Below are 20,572 nucleotides of genomic sequence, written 5' to 3' on the forward strand. Positions count from 1 at the left end.
CAAAGCTATCATTAGAGTCATAGAGCCCTGCAGTACAGAAACAGTCTGTGTTAACTAACTCTGCCAAGTCCCATTGACCTGCACCTGGACCATAACCCTCCATACCCCTCCATCCATATACTTATCCAAACTTAAGTGTTGAAGTCAAACCTGCATCCACTTGTTCTGCTGGCAGCTTATTCTATGCTCTCACCACCTTCTGAGTGAAGTTCCCCTTAAACGTTTCACCTTTCATCCTTAACCCATGACCTCAGGTTCTAATCTCACCCAACCTCAGTGAAAAAGCCTGCTTGCGTTTACCCGAATTATACCCCTCATAATTTTGTGATGCTATCAAATTGTACTTCATTCTCCTATGCTCCAGGGAATAAGGTCTGAACTTATTCAGCCTTTCTCTATAATGCAAGTCCTCACGTCCCAGCAACATCACTGTAAATTATTTCAATCTTACTGTACAACTTCCCAGGTTTTTCTGTAATGAGATGCCTCTGGCCCTTTTGCTGAGAGGATGCCAGTGATCTGTTTTATTATAATTAATGTTTCGGCAGGTATCCTGTCAGGAGGATTACTCTTATCAGTTTTGTCCGAGGAAACTCTACGGTCCTCTGTGGCCGAGCAGACTCAGGATAACTGACAACTGTCAGTATGTCGGCGTGTGTGAGAAGAAGACTACAGGTTAGTTACAGATCTCCCCATGCGATGCTGTGCTGCTTTCTGGTACTCTTTCCTTTCTGTTGGTGGGTATTTTAGGACTGAGATTTTGTCTCATTATTCCTTTAAAATGCCTTCCCTCTGCAAAGCCTCATTTTTATTTATGGATACAGCTTGGTAACAGGCCATTCTGGCCCAAGGAGCCCATGCTGCCTAACTACATCCATGTGACCAATTAACCTGCTGACCTGTATGTCTTTGGAATTTTGGGAGGAAACCAGAGCACCCTGAGGAAACCCATGCAATCACAGAGAGAATGTACAAAGTTCTTGCAGACAGTGGTAAAATCGAACCTGGCTGCTGGCACTAGAATAGTGTTGCGCTAACAACTATGCTGCTATGCCACGCTATTTTCCTTGATCCTCTTCCCAAATGTTGCTCCAGTTCACTTTGCATCTAATTGCTTTTGGAGAAAGGTAGTCATGAATTGTATTTTGGTGAGACACCACGGGAATGCTAATGGTAACATAGAACAGGTCAGGAATAGGACCTTCGGTCTACCATGCTGACCGTGATGTCAATTGAAACTACTCCCATCTGCCTGCACATGGTCTGGTTCACTCTATTTTTTTAAAGATCAGCTTTATTTGTCACCCACACATTGAAAAATACTATGAAATGCATTGTTTGTGGCAATGACCAACACAGTTGAAGGATATGCTAAGGGTAGCTCACCGTGCTTCTGGTGACAACATAGTATGCCCACAACTCATTAAACTTAACCTGCACGTCTGTGGAATGTGAGGGGGAGCCCGAGCACCCGAGGGGAAACCCATGTGCTATGAGTAGAATGTACATACTCCTTACAGACAGCGGCAGGAATTAAACCCAGTTGCTGATCACTGGCGCAGTAAAGCATTACGCTAATTGCTACTGTTGAAAATGTCTAAATGCCTCCCAAATGTTGTCATTATATCTTATTTCACCCCTCTCTCCCCCCCCCCCCCCGGTGTTGGGTGTTGTATCCCAGGTATTTGTGTGTGTGTGTGTGTGTTTTTAAAAACTTGTCTTGAAATCTCCATCGTCCCTATTTCCCTTCTTTTCCCTTTTGAAACAGGAACATCACTACCTATTCCTCAGTCTCCCAGTACCTCCCCTATGGCTAAAAAGAATTGAGATATCTATCATTTATAGTCTCACTTGCTTTGGTAGATCTCATCGGTGTTTTTCAAGACATCCAGCACCACTTACTGCTCTAGAACAGTGTTTCCCAAACTTTTTTTTTAGCCCAATGCCCCCCAAAACACTTCAAACTTGCCAATGCCCCACTAAAGCACCTTCATACTTGCCAACACCCCTCAGGCATGGTATACTTTCCGGTGCCCCTTAAATGTAAAAACATATCTACCATATGCTAACATGAGAAAATGATTCTGCTTTAAATTTTTATTTGTCGTTAAAGTTGGCTTACACAGTACCTGTGTACTGTACAGCAGCTTCAATACCAATGTGATCATTGAGCTTGATGATTTTTACAAAGAGTTGAAATATCTGGTTCAAGTTGTCAGCAAAAGCCTTAAGTCCCCACGTGTAACAATGTCCAGATGGTTTCTGGTTGTTTTTATTGTGAGTGTGTGGTTCACTGCACTGCACTACCTTTCAACAAGGTAGGAGGATGGAAGTGCAATGAAGGGCAGTTTGGCTCTTCTCCAAAGACCAGGAAACTTCGTATTACAGTGTAGCCACATACCACAAAATCCTTCTTTTTCAATCTTTTTATTAGTATCATAATGATAAACATAACATAGTATTAATACAAAGTTATTGGGATTACATTGTTATAATTAACATATTTAAATATAAACCCAGTTGGCACACGGGTATTAAACCTCCCACTCGTACAAGATACAAATATAATAGACAAAAAAAAACATGAAAAAGGAGAAGGAAAAAAATACCTCAAAAGAAAAACTAATCTAAACAATGCTAACCAACTAAACTAAGAGAGAAAAAGACATGGGCTGTTGTGTAATGTCAAAAAAAAGAACCATTAGTGTCGTTGACTCTGCTCCTCTCAACGTATATTAAAAAGAAATAGGTTTGGAAAAGGTCAAATTACATCATATGGAAGTGTTGAATAAATGGCCTCCACGTCTTTTCGAATTTAATAGAGGGATCATAACTTCTAATTTTTTCGAAGTTTAAACACAACATAGTTTGAGAGAACCAATGAAATGTGGTGGGAGGATTGATCTCTTTCCAATTCAGCAAAATGGATCTTCTCGCCATTAATGTAAGAAATGCAATCATCCGACGAGCTGAAGAGGTTAAATGATTTAGTTCTATCATTGGTAACCCAAAAATTGCGGTAATAGGGTGAAGTTGTAAATCAATACTCAGAACAGTTGAAATAATATCAAAAATATCTTTCCGGTATTTTTTTCAAAAAAGGACATGACCAAAACATATGAGTTAAAGAAGCTATCTCAGAGTGACATCTATTGCATACAGGATTTATATGAGAGTAATAATGAGCTAATTTATCCTTAGACATATGGGCCCTATGCACTCCTTTAAACTGTATCAACGCATGTTTAGCACATATAAGACCATAAGACATAGGAGCAGGATTAGGCCATTTGGCCCATCAAGTCTGCTCCACCATTCAGTCATGGTTGATCCTTCTTTCTTCTCCGCAACCCCATTCCCTGGCCTTCTCCCTATAACCTTTGATGCCGTATCTAATCCAAACATAAGACCATAAGACACAGGAGCAGAGCTGACCCTTCAAAGTAACTGATCAAGATCGTCCAGCAATATCATCTGCAAACTTACTAACTGTGAAAAAGGATCTATTGCTTTCCCAGCATATATGATGAATAAACCTTTCTCGTGCTTCCAGCCGGGTACAGGTATCGATTTTTTTTTTAAGGTTTTCGGATATTTTTATTGTGAAGCAACATCAGCTTAACCACAACCGACAATATCCTAAAGTACAACACTTCTTTTTTCTTTTCTTTCTTATAACAACATAATGAAAGTCAAATGAATGTATGTACAGTAAACAAGCAAAAAGCAAAGGAAACCCTACCACCTCATCTCCTTTCCCCTTCTCAGCCCTACCCTCCCCTCATCCCTCCCGTATGTGCTGTTTAGGTCCTACCGCCCCCCACACTTAGTTCAGCTGTCGGTCTCTTCTAAATACAACGTAATGGTTGCCAGATTTTTTCAAATTCCTTGAGTCTGTCCTTGATAACGTATTTTATCCTCTCTAGATGCAGAGTATCCATTAATGCCACCAGCCATTGTCTGAGTGATGGAGTTTCCTCCTTTTTCCAGAACATCAGTATGAGTTTCTTTCCATTAAGTATGCCATAGGTCAGGAGTTGTTGCTGGGTAGCCTGGAATTTGTTTGACCTCGCAGAAGTTCCAAAAATTATTAAAATGGGGTCTGGTATTATCTGAACCTTTAGTACCTTCGATAGGATCTCAAATATTTGCTTCCAATACTCTTGTATCCTGGGACATAAAGCATAACTATGTAACAAATTTGCCTCCGAGGACTGGCATTTCTCACACACTGGGGACACCTCTGGGAATATTTTATGAATCCTTACTTTTGAGTAGTCTATGTAGGATGGATAACTAATTGAAGAATTTTTTCCCATTTTTCAATAGGTAAAGTAATCTGACAGAGTTGAATGGCCGTATTTATTTAGTGTGCTTGAGAAATTTAATTTTAGTCCGATATTTATATCTTGGATTAAATTGATATATCATACCCCTGTAGCTTCAGATTTTACTAATACCACAAACTCCAACATTTCTGAAAAACATTTTTGCTTCTTCATCATTCTGAATTTTGATAATTTCTTCTTGCAAGCTCTCTTCCTGCTCTTTCACCTTGCAAAGAAATGGGTTAATTGCCTTTTGACAGCTAACACACTTCAGTGTGAGGCAGCAATTGTACAAACTTTTCATCATTATCTTGACATAACTGGCGAAATATTCTGCTATTTCATGGATGACCTTTAATTTTGTTGATAGCAGATATTGCAAGAGTCATGCTTGAAAAAAGTCGCTGGCTGAGATTTTTGGCCGCAAGATATTGACGAAGAATTATACAGTGGATTGCAAACAGACTTGGAGTTTCTTTTTTCATAAATGCCACTAAACCAGCATGGCGACCTGTTGCACAAGAAATCATGCTCCTAATTGGAATTCTTTTATCCTCGATATACATTTTGAGCTCGTCGTAGATCAATTTTCTGTTGATGTTTGTTTTTAACTTTTTACAAAAGAGAATCTCTTCATAAACTTTTCCATTTTTGATAAACCATACATATGCCATTAGCAATGCCTTGTTGTCTCTCACAGTTGACTCATACAGTTGTATCCCACGTTCTGTTTGTTGTAGCTCTGCATAGTTGATGCTCGGTATCTTCACTTATTTCATCAATACGACAAACTACAGTTATTACTCAGAGGAATTGATTTTAAAATACTGCTATCCATTTTGAGAACAGTGGTGAGCCCTTCTGATACATTATTAATCTTTCACCAATTGTATGAGATTATCTAATGCTATCATTTTGGAAATGTTATAAGAAGCAATGAGACCACTTTCAAGGCCATTTTTAGTTTTCTTGACAAATGACTTGAGTGTGCAACACTTTTCAAATGCTCCTTTCATCTTCTGGAACTGAGAAATACCATAAGTGGGCTTTCCATGGAAGTGTTCCTGCAATCTTGGTGGTTTCATGGCTTCATTAGACAGTACAGTATCACAAATAAAGGCATTGCTGATCTGACGGCAATGGAATAAAACCGTACTCCAGGTATGTAACATTTCTGTAGACCCACCTTTCGTCGTTTCTGTTTCTTAGCGGGATTAGAATTCAAGACTTCAGCACCTTCAGACTCAGAGATTACATCGTATGTATTTATCGTCATTAACAGGGCTAAATTTAAATTAAAAATGAACACTAACTGGGAATGTCTATCGGATGTTGACGATGGCAGCGAATTTACACAGAAGGAACGGTGGTAGTGGCACACAAAGGTGAAGATGAAAACGATCACAACAGCAAAAAAATTATGTTGGCAAGGATTCAGTTTGGAATCTGAATGTTAGTTGGGATGGAGCGGGTGTTCAGCAAGCTGCATGTATACTATTCCAGTTATCGTGATTGGGGATTACGAAGCTCTCATAATCCCCAAAAAATGGTTCTTGACTGCAAAATAAAGCCAAGGTCACTTTGAACTGCTCAGTAGGAATCCTCAGGGTAGGCAGGTTCACTGATTAGCTCTATTGCACCATTTGGTTCTGGCAGTGCTGCATCATTGAATAACCTGTTTTCCACTGATCTGTAGAGAAGGTTGAGAGGGTGTACTTGACTTTACCAACTGTTAAATTGCATGAACTTGTTCCGTGCCATGAGTCAAGAGGAAGTGTTGGGCACCCTGGTTGCTAATTTATGAATCCCCAGTAATGTCTGTTTGGTTGGTAAGGTTGGGTGAGATTGCTGAGTTCCAGTGGCTTTGTGCTGACGAGTCTCACAACTTGCAGAGCTATAGTTGTTCCTGTGTTCCAGTGCCTCATCCTTTTTTTTTTGTAAGTGCCTGCTCTACCAACGGTCAGTCAGACCTCGTGCCGCAAGTTGGGGTGCTGCTTACCCACCCCCCAAGAATCTTGAACACTCCCACTCATATAGACAGGCTTCCAACCCCAGGCCTCTGGGCCTCTGACCAGCAGTCCTTGTCCCCAGATTTGCAGATGTCGGGCCTCCAAATTCAATTCTCTGGTCAGACTTGCAGACCTGTGTCCTTGGACACAAGCCTTTGGACCAATCTTTGGGCCTCACAACACTAGCTAACTTTGTCTAGCTCTACAGGTTCATTCCCAGCTGCCTCCAACTCAGGGAAAACTAACCCAGTCTTTTGCTGCTTTGTAATTCGTTGGTAATATCCATTGGGATTAACTTTTTGTATCTGTCTTGTTACAGGATTCCACAGCATCCTCTTGTTATTCCAGCAGTGACCTGGCAGTGACTGATTGTGTTTTATGTCTTCAGGAATACGGAGGTATGGCCGTGAGTTCCTCCTCCAGTTTCGATACTCCACACCAGCACTTGTGCGGCCAGAGCATCTTGATTTTATTGAAGGCGTAACGGATGCTAAACCAGGTATAGCCAGACTGACATGCAGATAGACCAGAAGACATACGGGCAGAATTAGGCCATTCAGCCCATCAGATTTTCTGCCGTTTGTTCAACACTGATTTATTATCCTCCTCACCCCCATTCTCCTGCCTTCTCCCTGTGACCTTTTGGCGCCCTTACTATTCAAGAAACTATCAACCTCAGCTTTTGCTTTTAATATACCCAATTACTTGGCCTTCACCTCCATCTGTGGAAATAAATTCCACAGGTTCACCATCCTCTGGCTAAAGAAATTCCTCCTCATCTCTGTTCGAAAGGGACATTATTGAATTCTAACACTGCACTCTCTTGTCCTAGTCTCCCCCAGGATGGGAAGCATTCTCTCCATGTCCACTCTATCTAGGCCTTTCAGTATTTGGTAGGTTTCAATGAGATCCTGAAGACATAGGAGCAGAATTAGGCCACTTGGCCCATCGAGAATGCTCTGCCATTCCATTATGGACCCCGTTCTCCTGCCTTCTCCCCATACCTTTTGAAACCCTTACTAGGAAAGAAACTCGGATGGTTGTTTACCTCCCAGGTGCCAGGGTCCGGGATGTTTCAGATTGCGTCCAAGATATCCTGCAGTGGGAGGGAGAACAGCCAGAGGTTGTGGTACGTATTGGTACCAATGACATAGGTAGGAAGAGGGAAGAGGTCATGAAAGGAGACTACAGGGAGTTGAAGGAAGTTGAGAAACAGTACCGCAAAGGTAGTAATCTCGGGATTACTGCCTGTGCCACGTGTCAGTGAGTATAGGAATAGAGTGAGGTGGAGGATAAATGTGTAGCTGAGGGATTGGAGCAGGGGGCAAGGATTCAGATTTCTGGATCATTGAGACTTCTTTTGGGGCAGGTGTGACCTGTACAAAAATGACAAGTTGCACTTGAATCCGAGGGGGACCAGTATCCTGGCGGGGAGGTTTGCTAAGACTACTGGAGAGAGTTTAAACTAGATTTGCTGGGGGGTGGGAACCGAACTGAAGAGACTGGGGAAGAGGAGGTTGGCTCACAAACAGAGAAAGCTTGTAGGTGGTGTGAGAGGGAGGATAGGCAGGTGATAGAGAAGGGACGCGCTCAGACCGATGGTTTGAGATGTGTCTATTTTAATGCAAGGAGTGTTGTGAACAAAGCAGATGAGCTTAGAGCGTGAATCAGTACTTGGAGCTATGATGTGGTGGCCATTACAGAGACTTGGATGACTCAGGGGTGGGAATGGTTACTTTGAGTGCCAGGTTTTAGATGTTACAGAAAGGACAGGGAGGCAGGCAAAAGAGGTTGATCGGAGATAGTGTCACGGCTGCAGAAAAGGTGGACGCCATGGAGGGATTGTCTACGGAGTTTCTGAGTGGAGGTTAGGAACAAGAAGGGGTCAATAACTTTACTGGGTGTTTTTTATAGGCCGCCCAATAGTAACAGGGATATCAAGGAGCAGATAGGGAAACAGATCCTGGAAAGGTGTAATAATAACAGTTGTCGTGATGGGAGATTTTAATTTCCCAAATATTGATTGGCATCTCCCTAGAGCAAGGGGTTTAGATGGGGTGGAGTTTGTTAGATGTGTTCAGGAAGGTTTCTAGACACAATATGTAGATAAGCCTACAAGAGGAGAGGCTGTACTTGATTTGGTGTTGGGAAATGAACCTGGTCAGGTGTCAGATCTCTCAGTGGGAGAGCATTTTGGAGATAGTGATCATAATTCTATTTCCTTTACAATAGCATTGGAGAGAGATAGGAACAGACAAGTTAGAAAAGTGTTTAATTGGAGTAGGGGAATTATGAGGCTATCAGGCAGGAAATTGGAGGCTTAAATTGGAAACAGATGTTCTCAGGGAAAAGTATGGAAGAAATGTGGCAAATATTCAGGGGATATTTGTGTGGTGTTCTGCATAGGTACATTCCAGTGAGACAGGGAAGTTATGGTAGGGTACAGGAACCGTGGTGTACAAAGACTGTAATAAATCTAGTCAAGAAGAAAAGAACTTACAGAAGGTTCAGAGAGCTAGGTAATGTTAGACATCTAGAAAATTATAAGGCTAATAGGAAGGAGCTTAAGGAAATTAGGAGAGCCAGAAGGGGCCATGAGAAGGCCTTGGCGGGTGGGATTAAGGAAAACCCCAAGGCATTTTACAAGTATGTGAAGAGCAAGAGGATAAGACATGAAAGAATACGACCTATCAAGTGTGACAGTGGGAAAGTATGAATGGAACCATAGAAAATAGCAGAGGCACTTAATGAATGCTTTACTTCAGTATTCACTATGGAAAAGGATCGTGGTAATTGTAGTGATGACTTGCAGCAGACTGAAAAGCTTGAGCATGTAGATATTAAGAAAGAGGATGTGCTAGAGCTTTTGAAAAGCATCAAGTTGGATAAGTCACCGGGACCGGATGAGATGTACCCCAGGCTACTGTGGGAGGCAAGGAAGGAGATTGCTGAGCCTCGGGCAATGATCTTTGTATCATCAATGGGGACGGGAGAGGTTCCGGAGGATTGGAGGGTTGCGGATGTTGTTCTTTTATTCAAGAAAGGGAGTAGAGATAGCCCAGGAAATTATAGACCAGTGAGTCTTATCTCAGTGGTTGGTAAGTTGTTGGAGAAGATCCTGAGAGGCAGGATTTATGAACATTTGGAGAGGTATAATATGATTAGGAGTTGTCTGCATGGCTTTGTCAAGGGTGGATCGTGCCTTACAAGCCTGATTGAATTCTTTGAGGATGTGACTAAAGACATTGATGAAGGAAGAGCAGTAGATGTAGTGTACATGGATTTCATCAAGGCATTTGATAAGGTACTCCATGCAAGGCTTATTGAGAAAGTAAGGAGGCATGGCATCCAAGGGAACATTGCTTTGTGGATCCAGAACTGGCTTGCCCACAGAAGGCAAAGAGTGGTTGTAGACGGGTCATATTCTGCATGGAGGTCGGTCACCAGTGGAGTGCCTCAGGGATCTGTTCTGGGACCCTTACTCTTCGTGATTTTTCTAAATGACCTGGATGAAGAAGTGGAGGGATGCGTTAGTAAGTTTGCTGACGACACAAAGGTTGGAGGTGTTGTGAAGAGTGTGGAGGGCTGGCAGAAGTTACAGCGGGACATTGATAGGATACAAAAGTGGGCTAAGAAGTGGCAGATGGAGTTCAACCCAGATAAGTGTGAAGTGGTTCATTTTAGTAGGTCAAATAAGATGGCAGAATATAGTATTAATGGCATTGTGGAGGATCAGAAGGATCTTGGGGTCAGAGTCCATAGGACACTCAAAGCAGCTGTGCAGATTGACTCTGTGGTTGAGAAGGATGTGGAAGCCATCAAAAAGGTACAGAGGAGATTTACAAGGATGTTGCCTGCATGGAGAGCATGCCCTATGAAAACAGGTTGAGTGGATTCGGCCTTTTCTCCTTGGAGCGACAGAGGATGAGAGGTGACCTGATAGAGGTGTATAAGATGATGAGAGGCATTGATCGTGTGGCTAGTCAGAGGCTTTTTCCCAGGGCTGAAATGGTTGCCACAAGAGGACACAGGTTCAAGGTGCTGGGGAGTAGGTACAGAGGAGACCTCAGGGGTAAGTTTTTTACTCGGAGAGTGGTGAATGCGCGAAATGGGCTGCCAGCAATGGTGGCGAAGGTGGATACAATAGGGTCTTTTAAGAGACTTTTAGATAGGTACATGGAGGTTAGAAAAATAGAGGGCTATAGGTAAGCCTAGTAATTTCTAAGGTAGGGACATGTTCGGCACAACTCCGTGGGCCAAAGGGCCTGTATTGTGCTATAGGTTTTCTGTGTTTCTATGTTTACTAATCAAGAACCTATCAACCTCCGATTTATATATACTCAATGACTTGAACTCCACAGCCATCGTACTAATTGGGGTACAAGATCATCTACCTTATTCTATATACTGCAGGCATTCAAATATAACATCTTCAGTTCTGTATTCATCACCCTTTTTGATTTTGCCCCCATTTTACACTTTAATTCATCCCACTGAATGCAAGTTTGCCTGCCTACCCTCACAGTCTCACTACACACTGCATCGACTTGCATACAAACTGTCGCATCCTCAGCCCTATCTCTCCAGTTCTATCCCCCCACCAACTTAGTTTAAACCCTCCCCAACAGCTCTTATCCTGCCCACAAGGACATTGATTGCCCTCTGGTGTAACCTGTCCTTTTTGTACGGGTCATACTTTCCCCAGAAGAGATAGCAATGATCCCGAACTCTGACACCTTGGCCCCTGCACTACTTCCTCAGCCACTCATTCAACTATACTATCATCTTATTCCTGCCCTGACTAGCACATGGTCCTGAGAGTAGCACAGTGGATTGCTACCGTGGAGGTCCTGCTCTTCAGCCCCCATCCTAATTCCCCATACTCACTGCTCAGGACCTCTTCCCCTTTTCTACTTCTGCCATTGCAATGTGCACCATGACCTCTAGCTGCTCACCCTCCCCCTTGAGAATCTTCTGCAGCCGCTCTGAGACATCCTGGACCCTAGCATCTGGGAGGCAATACACCATCCTAGTTTCCCTTTCAAGGCCACAGAATCTTCTGTTTGTCCCCTATTGAATCTTCCATCATCACGTCACAGGCAAGTCCCGAGAGGCCCTGCTTGCATTTTCAAACTGTGGTGCATGAAGTCTCCGACTCACTCCACGATTTCCCGTTCCATGATCCCTTCCCTCACCCCCCTTTTCTAAACTCCAGCAAGTACAGGCTCAGTTCTGGCAGCTGCTCTTCCTCAAGCAGCTCAATCCATATCCCATCACCTTGTGTATGGCAAAACTTGCCTCTCATGTCTCCATCAAGTGTTTCCCCTCTCACCTTAAAACTTAAGCCTTCTAATTTTAGTCTCTCCTACCCTGTGGATGATGAGGTGCAAAAATACTGAATATCTACATCCCTCATGATTTTATAAGCTTCTGTAAGGTCACCCCTCAGTCTCCTATGTTCCAGGTTAAAAAATATCAGAGCCTATCCAGCATCCTATAACTCGGGCTCTCCGGTCCGGGCAACATCCTTGTGAATCTTTTCTGCACCCCTTCAAGCCTAATCAGATCCTTCCTTTAGCGTGATGACCAGAACAGTGCACGTTACTCTGTGTACAGTATGTGTGGGGGGAGTGAGGGTGAGTTAATGCAGAGGCCACTATTTCTTTTACGGTCTTTCATCTTCTCTGTTGACACTGCTTTGGTTTCTGTCTCCACTCAGAACCTCCTGGAGATGGGTCGGAGCGCTACGTCAGTGTGTCTGATCCAGAGGATGAACTCTTCTGTAAAAGGTACCATTACAGGACTGATGTGGAAGGTGTGCGGAGGAGATTTACCAGGATGCCGCCCAGATTAGAGAGCATGTCTTACGAGCATAGGTTGAGCAAACAAGGGCTTTTCTCCTTGGAGTGAAAGAAGATGACAGGTGACTTAATGGAGGTGCACAAGATGATAGGAAGCATAGATTCCAGGATGGAAATGGTGGATATGAGGGGGCCATAACTTTAAGGTGTTTGTAGGAAAGTATCAGGGAGATGTCAGATAGTTTTTTTTTACACAGAGTGCTGAGTGCATAGAACATGTTTCCAGCGGTGGTGGTAGAGGCAGATACATTAGGGGCACTTAAGTGGCTCTTAGGTAAGCACAAGGATGAAAGAAAAATGGAGAGATATGTGGGAGGGAAGCATTAAATTAATCTTGGAGAAAGTTAAAAAGTGAGCACAACACTGTGGGCTGAAGCACCTGAACTCTTCTACAGTCTGATGTTCTACACCAACTGAGGTGATGGGATTTGAGCTCCCGACTGTGACAGGATTTCTTGTCCGTGGTAACGATTTACGGTGGTAGCAATGTATAGCTGGAACCTTAACATCTCTTCTTCTGGTTATAGATAAACAGGTGAATCTCGCTCTTTGTCTAATATAATTCAGCAGTGCAGTTGGTGACCTCCACTGACCCAGCTTTGATCCTGTCCTCCGGTGCTGTTTGTCTGGAGTTGGCATGTTCTTCCTGTGTCCGGAGATGCAAGAGATTCAACAGATGCTGGAAATCTTGAGCAACACACACACACACAATGCTGGAAGGAACTCTGCAGGTCAGGCAGCATCTATAGAGGAAAATATACAAATAAGCCTGTCCCGACCCAAAACATTGATTGGGTCTTGGCCCAAAACATTGATTGTTTATTTCCCTCTATAGATGCTGCCTGACCTGCTGAGTTCCTCCAGCATTTTGTCTGTGCCCTGTGCCCACGTGAGTTTTCTCCAGGTGCCCTGGTTTCCTCCCATATCCCGAAGACAGATAGGTTGGTTGGTTGGTTAATTGGCTGCTTATTGGTAGAATCTGCAGGAAGTCAATGGGAATGGCTTCCCATTCCCATTCTGCAGTAGTGTAGAGGGGTGATACAGTGGTACAGCAGTTAGTGTAGCCTTTTACAGTGCCACTGATCGGGAAGATCAGGGTTCAATTCCTGCTGCTGTGTGTAAGGAGTTTGTAGGTCCTCCCTGTGACGATGTGTGTTTGCTTGGGGTGCTCCAGTTTCCTCCCACATTCCGAAGACGTGGGTTAGGGTCAGTGTAATGTGAGCAGGGTCTGTTGGCACCAGAAACTTGGCAATACTTGGGGGCTTACCCCTCCCAGCACATCCTCAGACTTTGTTGTTCATTGACTCAAACAACAAATTTCACCATGTGCTTCAAAGTGCATGTCACAAATAAAGCTAATCTTTAATCTTTGGAATATGGGGTGAATAAATTGGGCTAGGATGTAATTGATGTAAAAATAGGTGTTTGGCACAGACTCGTGTCAAGCGGCCTGTTTCCATGCTGCGTGACTCTATCAGTAATGGTGATTGTGTATCCTAGATGATGGAAACAACCCGTCTCACCAACCCTTTGTCTCTCTGTTCCACTCAGGTCTCCCACCACCATCCGACACAACCTCAACCTGACCTCGGTCTACACTCATTTTCAGTCTGACACAGGACGACCTGAGGTCACGACCTGCTCGTCGGGCTTTGGCCTCACTGTGGATTACATATTCTACTCTGCGCAGCCCGTTGCTGATACAAGTAGAAAAGGTTGGTGGGTTTTCTATAGACCATGAAGGCGGAGTCGGGAAGGTATAGTGTCCGATGAGTCTTCCATGTTCCAGATGTATTGCAGTGTTGGATGGCATAAGTACAAAGTTCGAAGTGAATTTTATAATCAAAGTATGTATATGTCACCCAATACTACCTTGTGATTCATTTTCTTGCAGGCAGTCACAGTACAACAAAAAAATGCAATAGAATCGATGAAAAACTACACACAGGCAAAGACTGACGAATAACTAATGTGCAAATTACAAAAGAAACCATTAAGACCATAGGACATAGGAGTAGAATTAGGCCATTCAGCACATCAATTCTGCTCTGTCATTCCATCAGGGCTGATTTATTATCCCTCTCAACCCCATTCTCCAGCATTCTCTATAACCTTACTAATCAATAACCTATCAACCTGTTTTTTAGATATACCCAAAGGCTTGGCCTCCACAGCTGTCTATGGCAATGAATTCCACAGATTCATCGCTATCTGGCTAAATAAATTCCTCCGCATCTCTGTCCTAAGGGGATGTCCTTCTATTTTGAGGCAATGTCCCCTGGTTCTAGATGCTCCCACTATAAGAAATATCCTCTCCATGTCCACTCTATCTAGGTCTTGCAATATTCAATGGTTTCAATGAGAATCTGCCCATCCCCCCCATTCTTCTAAACTCCAGTGAGTACAGGCATAGAGCCATCAAACACTCCTCATATGTGGTAATAATAATAAAAAGGTTGGGATGTCATGTTGCAGTTGGACAAGACTTTGGTGAGGTCTTGGTTGGAATTTTGTGTTCAGTTTCCATGCTCTATGATTTTAATAAATAGTAAAGTGTTAATATTATTCAGTACGAAGCAGCAGAAGGTGCAGGAGGACAATAACTGGAACAAATGGAGGGTGAAATAATGCACATTTAAGCACCTTTTTGTCCATGTGATGTGTTTTAGAAGAGTACAGCATAGTACACGCCCTTCAGCCCACGATATTTTACCAACCTTTTAACCTACTCTAAGATCAATCTAACCCTTCCCTCCCACATAGTGTCCTTTTCTATTTCATCCATGTGCCTGTCCAATGCGTACATAATGTATCTGCCTCCACCACCAACCCCAGCATGCTTCATGCTCAGAACGCTTCGTTAAAAAAAAAACTTGCCTCTGACATCCCCCTCTATACTTTCCTCTAATCATCTTAAAATTATAACCGTCATGCTAGTCATTTCTGATCTGGGAAAGAGTTTCTGGCTGTCTTCTTGATTTGTGCCTCTTATTGTCTTGTACACCTCTATCAAGTCACTTTTCATACTCCAAAGTGAAAAGCCTTAGCTCGCTCAACCTGTTCCCATAAGACGTGCTCTGCAATGCAGGCAGCGTTCTGATAAATCTTCTCTGTGCCCTCTTTAAAGCTTCCACATCCTTCCTACAGTGAGGCAACCAGAACTGAGCACTGCAGTATACTCTAAGGGTGGTTTAACCAGAGTTTTATAGAGCTGCAACAGTACCTCGTGGCTGTTGAACTCAATCCCCTGACTAATACCTGTACAAAAGGGATAGGCTACACCTGAACCCAAGGGGGACCAATATCCTTACAGGCAGGTTTGCTGGAGCTGTTGAAGTTGGTAGTGTAAACTAATTTGGCAGGGAAATAGGGACCGGAGTGATAGGGCAGAGGATTGATAGGGCTGTTGGTTTACAAGCAGAGGCAGTGTGTAGTGAGACTTGTCAGGAATGACAAGCAGATAATAGGGCAAAATGCAGTCAGTGGGATGAGTTGCAATGTAATGAGAGAACAAAATCAAAAAGGGTGACGAATACAGGACTGAAGATGTTATATTTGAATGCACATAGTATACAGAGTAAGATAAATGATCTTGTAGCGTAGTTAGACATTGACATTGTGGGCATCACTGAGCCGTGGCTGGAAGGAGATTATAGTTGGGAGCTTAACAACCAGGAATACACATTGTTTCAAAAGGACAGGCAGGTAGGAAGAGGGGGTGGGATAGCTTTGTTAGCAACAAATGAAATCAAATCCTTAGAAAGAGCTGACATATGATCAGAAGATGTAGAATCATTATGTGTAGAGTTTAGAAACCACAAGGGTAAAAAGACCCTGATGGGAATTACATACAGGCTTCTGAACTGTGATCAGGATGTGGGCTACAAATTACAGCAGAATTTAGAAAATGCATGTTAAAAGGGCAATGTTAGGATAGTCATGAGGAATTTCAATATGCAGGTAGATTGAGAAAATTAGATTGGTGCTGATTTTGATTCCCAAGAGAGAGAATTTGTAAAATGCCTACAAGATGGCTTTTTAGAGCAGCTTGAGGTTGACCCCACTAAGGGATCAGCTTTTCTGGATTGGGTGTTAGATAATGAACCGAATTTCATTTGGGATCTTAAGGCAAAGGAACCTTTAGGAGACAGTGATCATAATATGATTGAAGTCACCCTTCATTTTGAGAGGGAGAAGCTAAAGTCAAATGTTACGGTGGAGTAAAGGGAATTACAGAGGCATGAGATAGCATTTGGCCAAAGTTGACACAAGCCGGGATGACAGCTGAGCAGTAATGGCTGGAATTTCTGGGAGCAATCCGGAAGCTGCAGGTTAGACACATCCCAAAGAAGTAGTATTCTAAAGGTGGGATGATGCAACAATAGCTGACAAGGGAAGTAAAAGCAGAAGAAAGGGCATATAACAGCAAAATAAGTGGAAAGTTGGAGGAAGTTAAAAGTTAGGGAAGCTTTTAAAAACCAACAGAAGGCAACTAAAAAGCAATAAAGAGAGAAAAGATGAAATATGAAAGTAAGCTAGCCAATAGTATCAAAGAGGATACCAAACAATTTTTCCCAATATATAAAGAGTAAATGAGAGGCAAGAGTAGATATCAGACCTGTGGAAAATGATGCTGGAGAGGTAGTGATGGGGGACAAGGAAATGACAGATGAACTGAATAAATATTTTGCATCAGTCTTTGGAAGGCAGTAGCAGTATGCTGGAAGTTCAAGAGTCGGGAGGCAGAAGAAGTGAGTGCAGTTGCTCTTCTTAGGGAGAAGGTGCTTGGGAAACTGAAAGGTCTGAAGGTAAGTTACTTAGATCAAATGGATTACATCTCAGGGTCCTGAAAGAGGTAGCTGAAGAGATTCTGGAGACATTAGTAATGATCTTTCAAGAATCAATTGATTCTGGGATGGTTCCAGAGGACTGGAAAATTGCAAATATCACTCCATTATTTAAGAAGGGAAGGAGGCAGAAGAAATTATAGGCCAGTTAGCCTCTTGTCAGTGGTTGGGAACATCTTGGATTCAATTGTTAAGGATGAGGTTTCGGGTTACTTGGAGGGATATGATAAAATAGGTTAAAGTCAGCCTGGTTTTCTTAAGGGAAAGTCCTGCTTAACGCATCCGTTGCAATTCTTTGAGGAAATAACAAACGGGATAGAGAAATGAATAGGTGGATATTGTATACCTTGATTTTCAGAAGGCCTTTGACAAGGTACCACACATGCAGCTGCTTAGCAAGATAAGAGCCCGTGATATTACAGGAAAGATACTAGCATGCAAAGAGCTTTGGATGATTAGGAAAGAGTGGGAATAAGATAGCCTTTTCTGATTGGGCTGCCAGTGACTACTGGTGTTCCACAGGGATTCGTGTTGGGACCACTTCTTTTTACATTGTATGTCAATGATTTTGATGATGGAATTGAAGACATTGTGGCCCAGTTTGCAGATGGTACGAGGATAGATGGAGGGACACGTGTTGTTGAGGAAGCGGACAGGCTGCAGTAGGACTTAGACAGATTCAAAGAACGGGCAAAGAAGTGACAGATGGTATGCAGTGTCGGGAAGTGTATGGTCATGCACTTTGGTAGAAGGTATAAAAGTGTAGGTTATTTTCTAAACAGAGAAAATTCAAAACTGAGCTGCAAAGGAACTTGGGAGTCCACCTGCATGATTCCCTAAAGGTTAAATTACAAGTTGAATCAGTGGTGAGGAAGGCGAATGTGATGTTAGCATTCGTTCTGAGAGGACTAGAATATAAGACCATAAGATATAGGAGCAGAATTTGGTCACTTGGCCCAATGAGTCTGTTCCATGGTTCATTCCCAGCCGTCGCCAGTTCAGGGAAAACTAACCCAGTCTATTCCTGTTTTGTAATTGGTGATATCCAAACGCCCATGTGGAATTAACTCTTCCTATTTATCTTGTTACAGGATTCTGCAGCTTCCGCTTGTAAATGGACATGCAGATTGACTGTAAGCCAGAGGGTTAAAATTAGGCCATTTGGCCAACTGGGTCTCTTCTGCCATTTGACCATTGCTGATTTAATATCTCTCTCAGCCCCAATCTCCTGCTTTCTCCCCAAATCCCTTCATGACTAACCAAGAAACTATCAACCTCCGCCTTAAATATACCTAAAGACTTGGCCTCCACAGCCTCCTGTGGCAACAAATTTCACAAATTCATCACTCTCTGGCCAAAATTAGGTCGGCTGGTGGCACAGTGAGATCAGCGCTGGGCTCGAGAACAGAGGTTCCCGAGTTCAATCCAGTGACAGACCGCCCCTGTGCGCGTGCTCTATCCGTGCCGGGTTGATTTTGAGCCTTTCGAACTGCGCCTTGTAAGGCATGAAAATGCCTGATGCTGGCCTCTCAGGTCTGAGTCGATGTTATCATCATCATCTGGCTAAAGAAATTCCTCTTCATCTTCATTCTAAAAGGACACTCCTCTATTCTGAAGCTGTGTCCTCTGATCCTAGACTCTCCACCATAGTAACCATCCTCTCCACAGCCACTCTCTGCCTGGCCTGCTGCGTTCACCAGCAACTTTGATGTGTGTTGCCTTTCAACATTCGATAGGTTTCAATTTGGTCACCCCACATTCTTCTGAATTCTAATGAATACAGGCCCTGAGCCTTCTCTGGCTAAAAAAATGTCCTCCTTACCTCTGTTTTAAAGAGTTGCCCCTCAGTTTTGATGCTGTGCTCTCAAGTTCTGGACACCCCCACCATAGGAAACATCCTCTCCACATCCACCCTATCTAGTCCTTTAAACATTTGGTAGGTTTCAATTAGATCCCCTCGCATTCTTTTAAACTTCAGTGAGTACAGGCCCAAAGCTGCCAAATGCTCCTCATGTGTTAAACCCTTCATTCCCGGAATCATCTTTGTGAACCTCCTCTGGACTCTCTCCAATGACAACACATCCTTTCTGAGGTATGGGGCCCAAAACTGTTGACAATACTCCCAAGTGTGGCCTGACTAGTGTCTTATAAAGCCTCAGCATTATCGCCTTGCTTTTGTATTCTATTCCCCTTGAAATTAATGCCTTCTTTACCACAGACTCAACCTGCAAATTAACCTTCTGGGAATCTTGCATGAGGACCTCTAAGTCCCTTTGCACCTCTGATGTTTGAATTTTCTCTCCATTTAGATAAGTCTGCACTTTTATTCCTTTTACCAAAATGCATTATCATACATTTCCTACCACTGTATATCATCTGCCACGCTTTTGCCCATTCTTCCAATTTGTCTTAAGTCCTTCTGCAATCGCATTGCTTCCTCAGCACTACCTACCCCTCTACCTATCTTCGTATTATCTGCAAGCTTCACCACAAAGCATCAATTCCATTATCTAAATTATTGACAAACAATGTGAAATTGAGAAACCCCTGAGGGACACCACTAGTCTCAGGCAACCAGCAGAAAAGGCCCCCTTTATTCCCACTTGCTGTCTCCTGCCTGTCAGCCATTCCTCTATCTACAGTATCTTTCCTGTAATGCCATGGGATTTTATCTGCTAAGCAACCTCATGTTTGGCACCTTATCAAATGCCTTTTGAAAATCCAAATAAATGACATCCACTGCCTCTCCTTTGTCCACCCTGCTTGTTACTTCCTCGAAGAACTCTTAACAGATTTGTCAGGCAGAACTTCCCTTTATAGAAACCATGCTGACTTTGACTTACTTTATCCTTAGTCTCCAATAACCCAAAGCCTCATCCTTAATAATGGAGTCCAACACTTTCCCAACCACTGAGGTTAGGCTGACTGGCCTATGATTTCCTTCCTTTTGCCTTCCTTAAAAAAATGGAGTGACATTTGTAATTTTCCAGTCCTCTGGGACCATACCAGAATCAAGTGATTATTGAAAGATCATAACTACAGATGTATATCTGCTATCTCTTCAGCAACCTCTTCCAGAACTCTTGGATATAGTCTATTTGGTCAAGTGATTTATCCACCTTAAGACCTTTGAGTTTGCCTAGCACTTTTTCCTTTGTAATAGCAATGGCACTCACTCCTGCTCCCTGACACTGACGTCTGGTACACTGCTGGTGTCTTCCACATGAAGCCTGATGCAAAGTATTTATTGAGTTTATCCACCATTTCTTTGTCCCCCAATACTACCTTCACCAGCATCATTTTCCAGTGGTCCAATAGCAACTCTCACCTCCCTTTTACTTGTTATATAACTGAAAAAACTTATAGTATCCTGCTATATATTATTGGTTAGTTTGCCCTCATATTTCATCTTTTCCCTTATGGCTTTTTTAGTTGCCTTTTGTTGGAGTTTTAAAATTTCCCAATCATCCAACTTCCCACTCACTTTTGCTACATTATATACCCTTTCCTTGGCTTTTATGCAGTCC

At 42.9% G+C, this 20,572-nt stretch overlaps 1 protein-coding gene across 1 annotated transcript in view; it reads left to right on the forward strand.

Annotated features, from left to right (window-relative positions):
- The window catches only part of LOC134345108 (protein angel homolog 1-like), a 54,240-nt gene that overhangs the window by 28,815 nt on the left and 4,853 nt on the right, over positions 1-20,572 (forward strand). Inside the window, exons 6-9 of the mRNA XM_063045281.1 lie at positions 549-675; positions 6,726-6,836; positions 12,057-12,126; positions 13,750-13,913. Of these exons, the coding sequence (XP_062901351.1) occupies positions 549-675; positions 6,726-6,836; positions 12,057-12,126; positions 13,750-13,913 (472 nt within the window). The remainder of the gene's footprint in view (positions 1-548; positions 676-6,725; positions 6,837-12,056; positions 12,127-13,749; positions 13,914-20,572) is intronic.

Source organism: Mobula hypostoma, chromosome 1 (assembly GCF_963921235.1).
Source record: "Mobula hypostoma chromosome 1, sMobHyp1.1, whole genome shotgun sequence".
Classification (NCBI taxonomy): Eukaryota; Metazoa; Chordata; class Chondrichthyes; order Myliobatiformes; family Myliobatidae; genus Mobula; species Mobula hypostoma.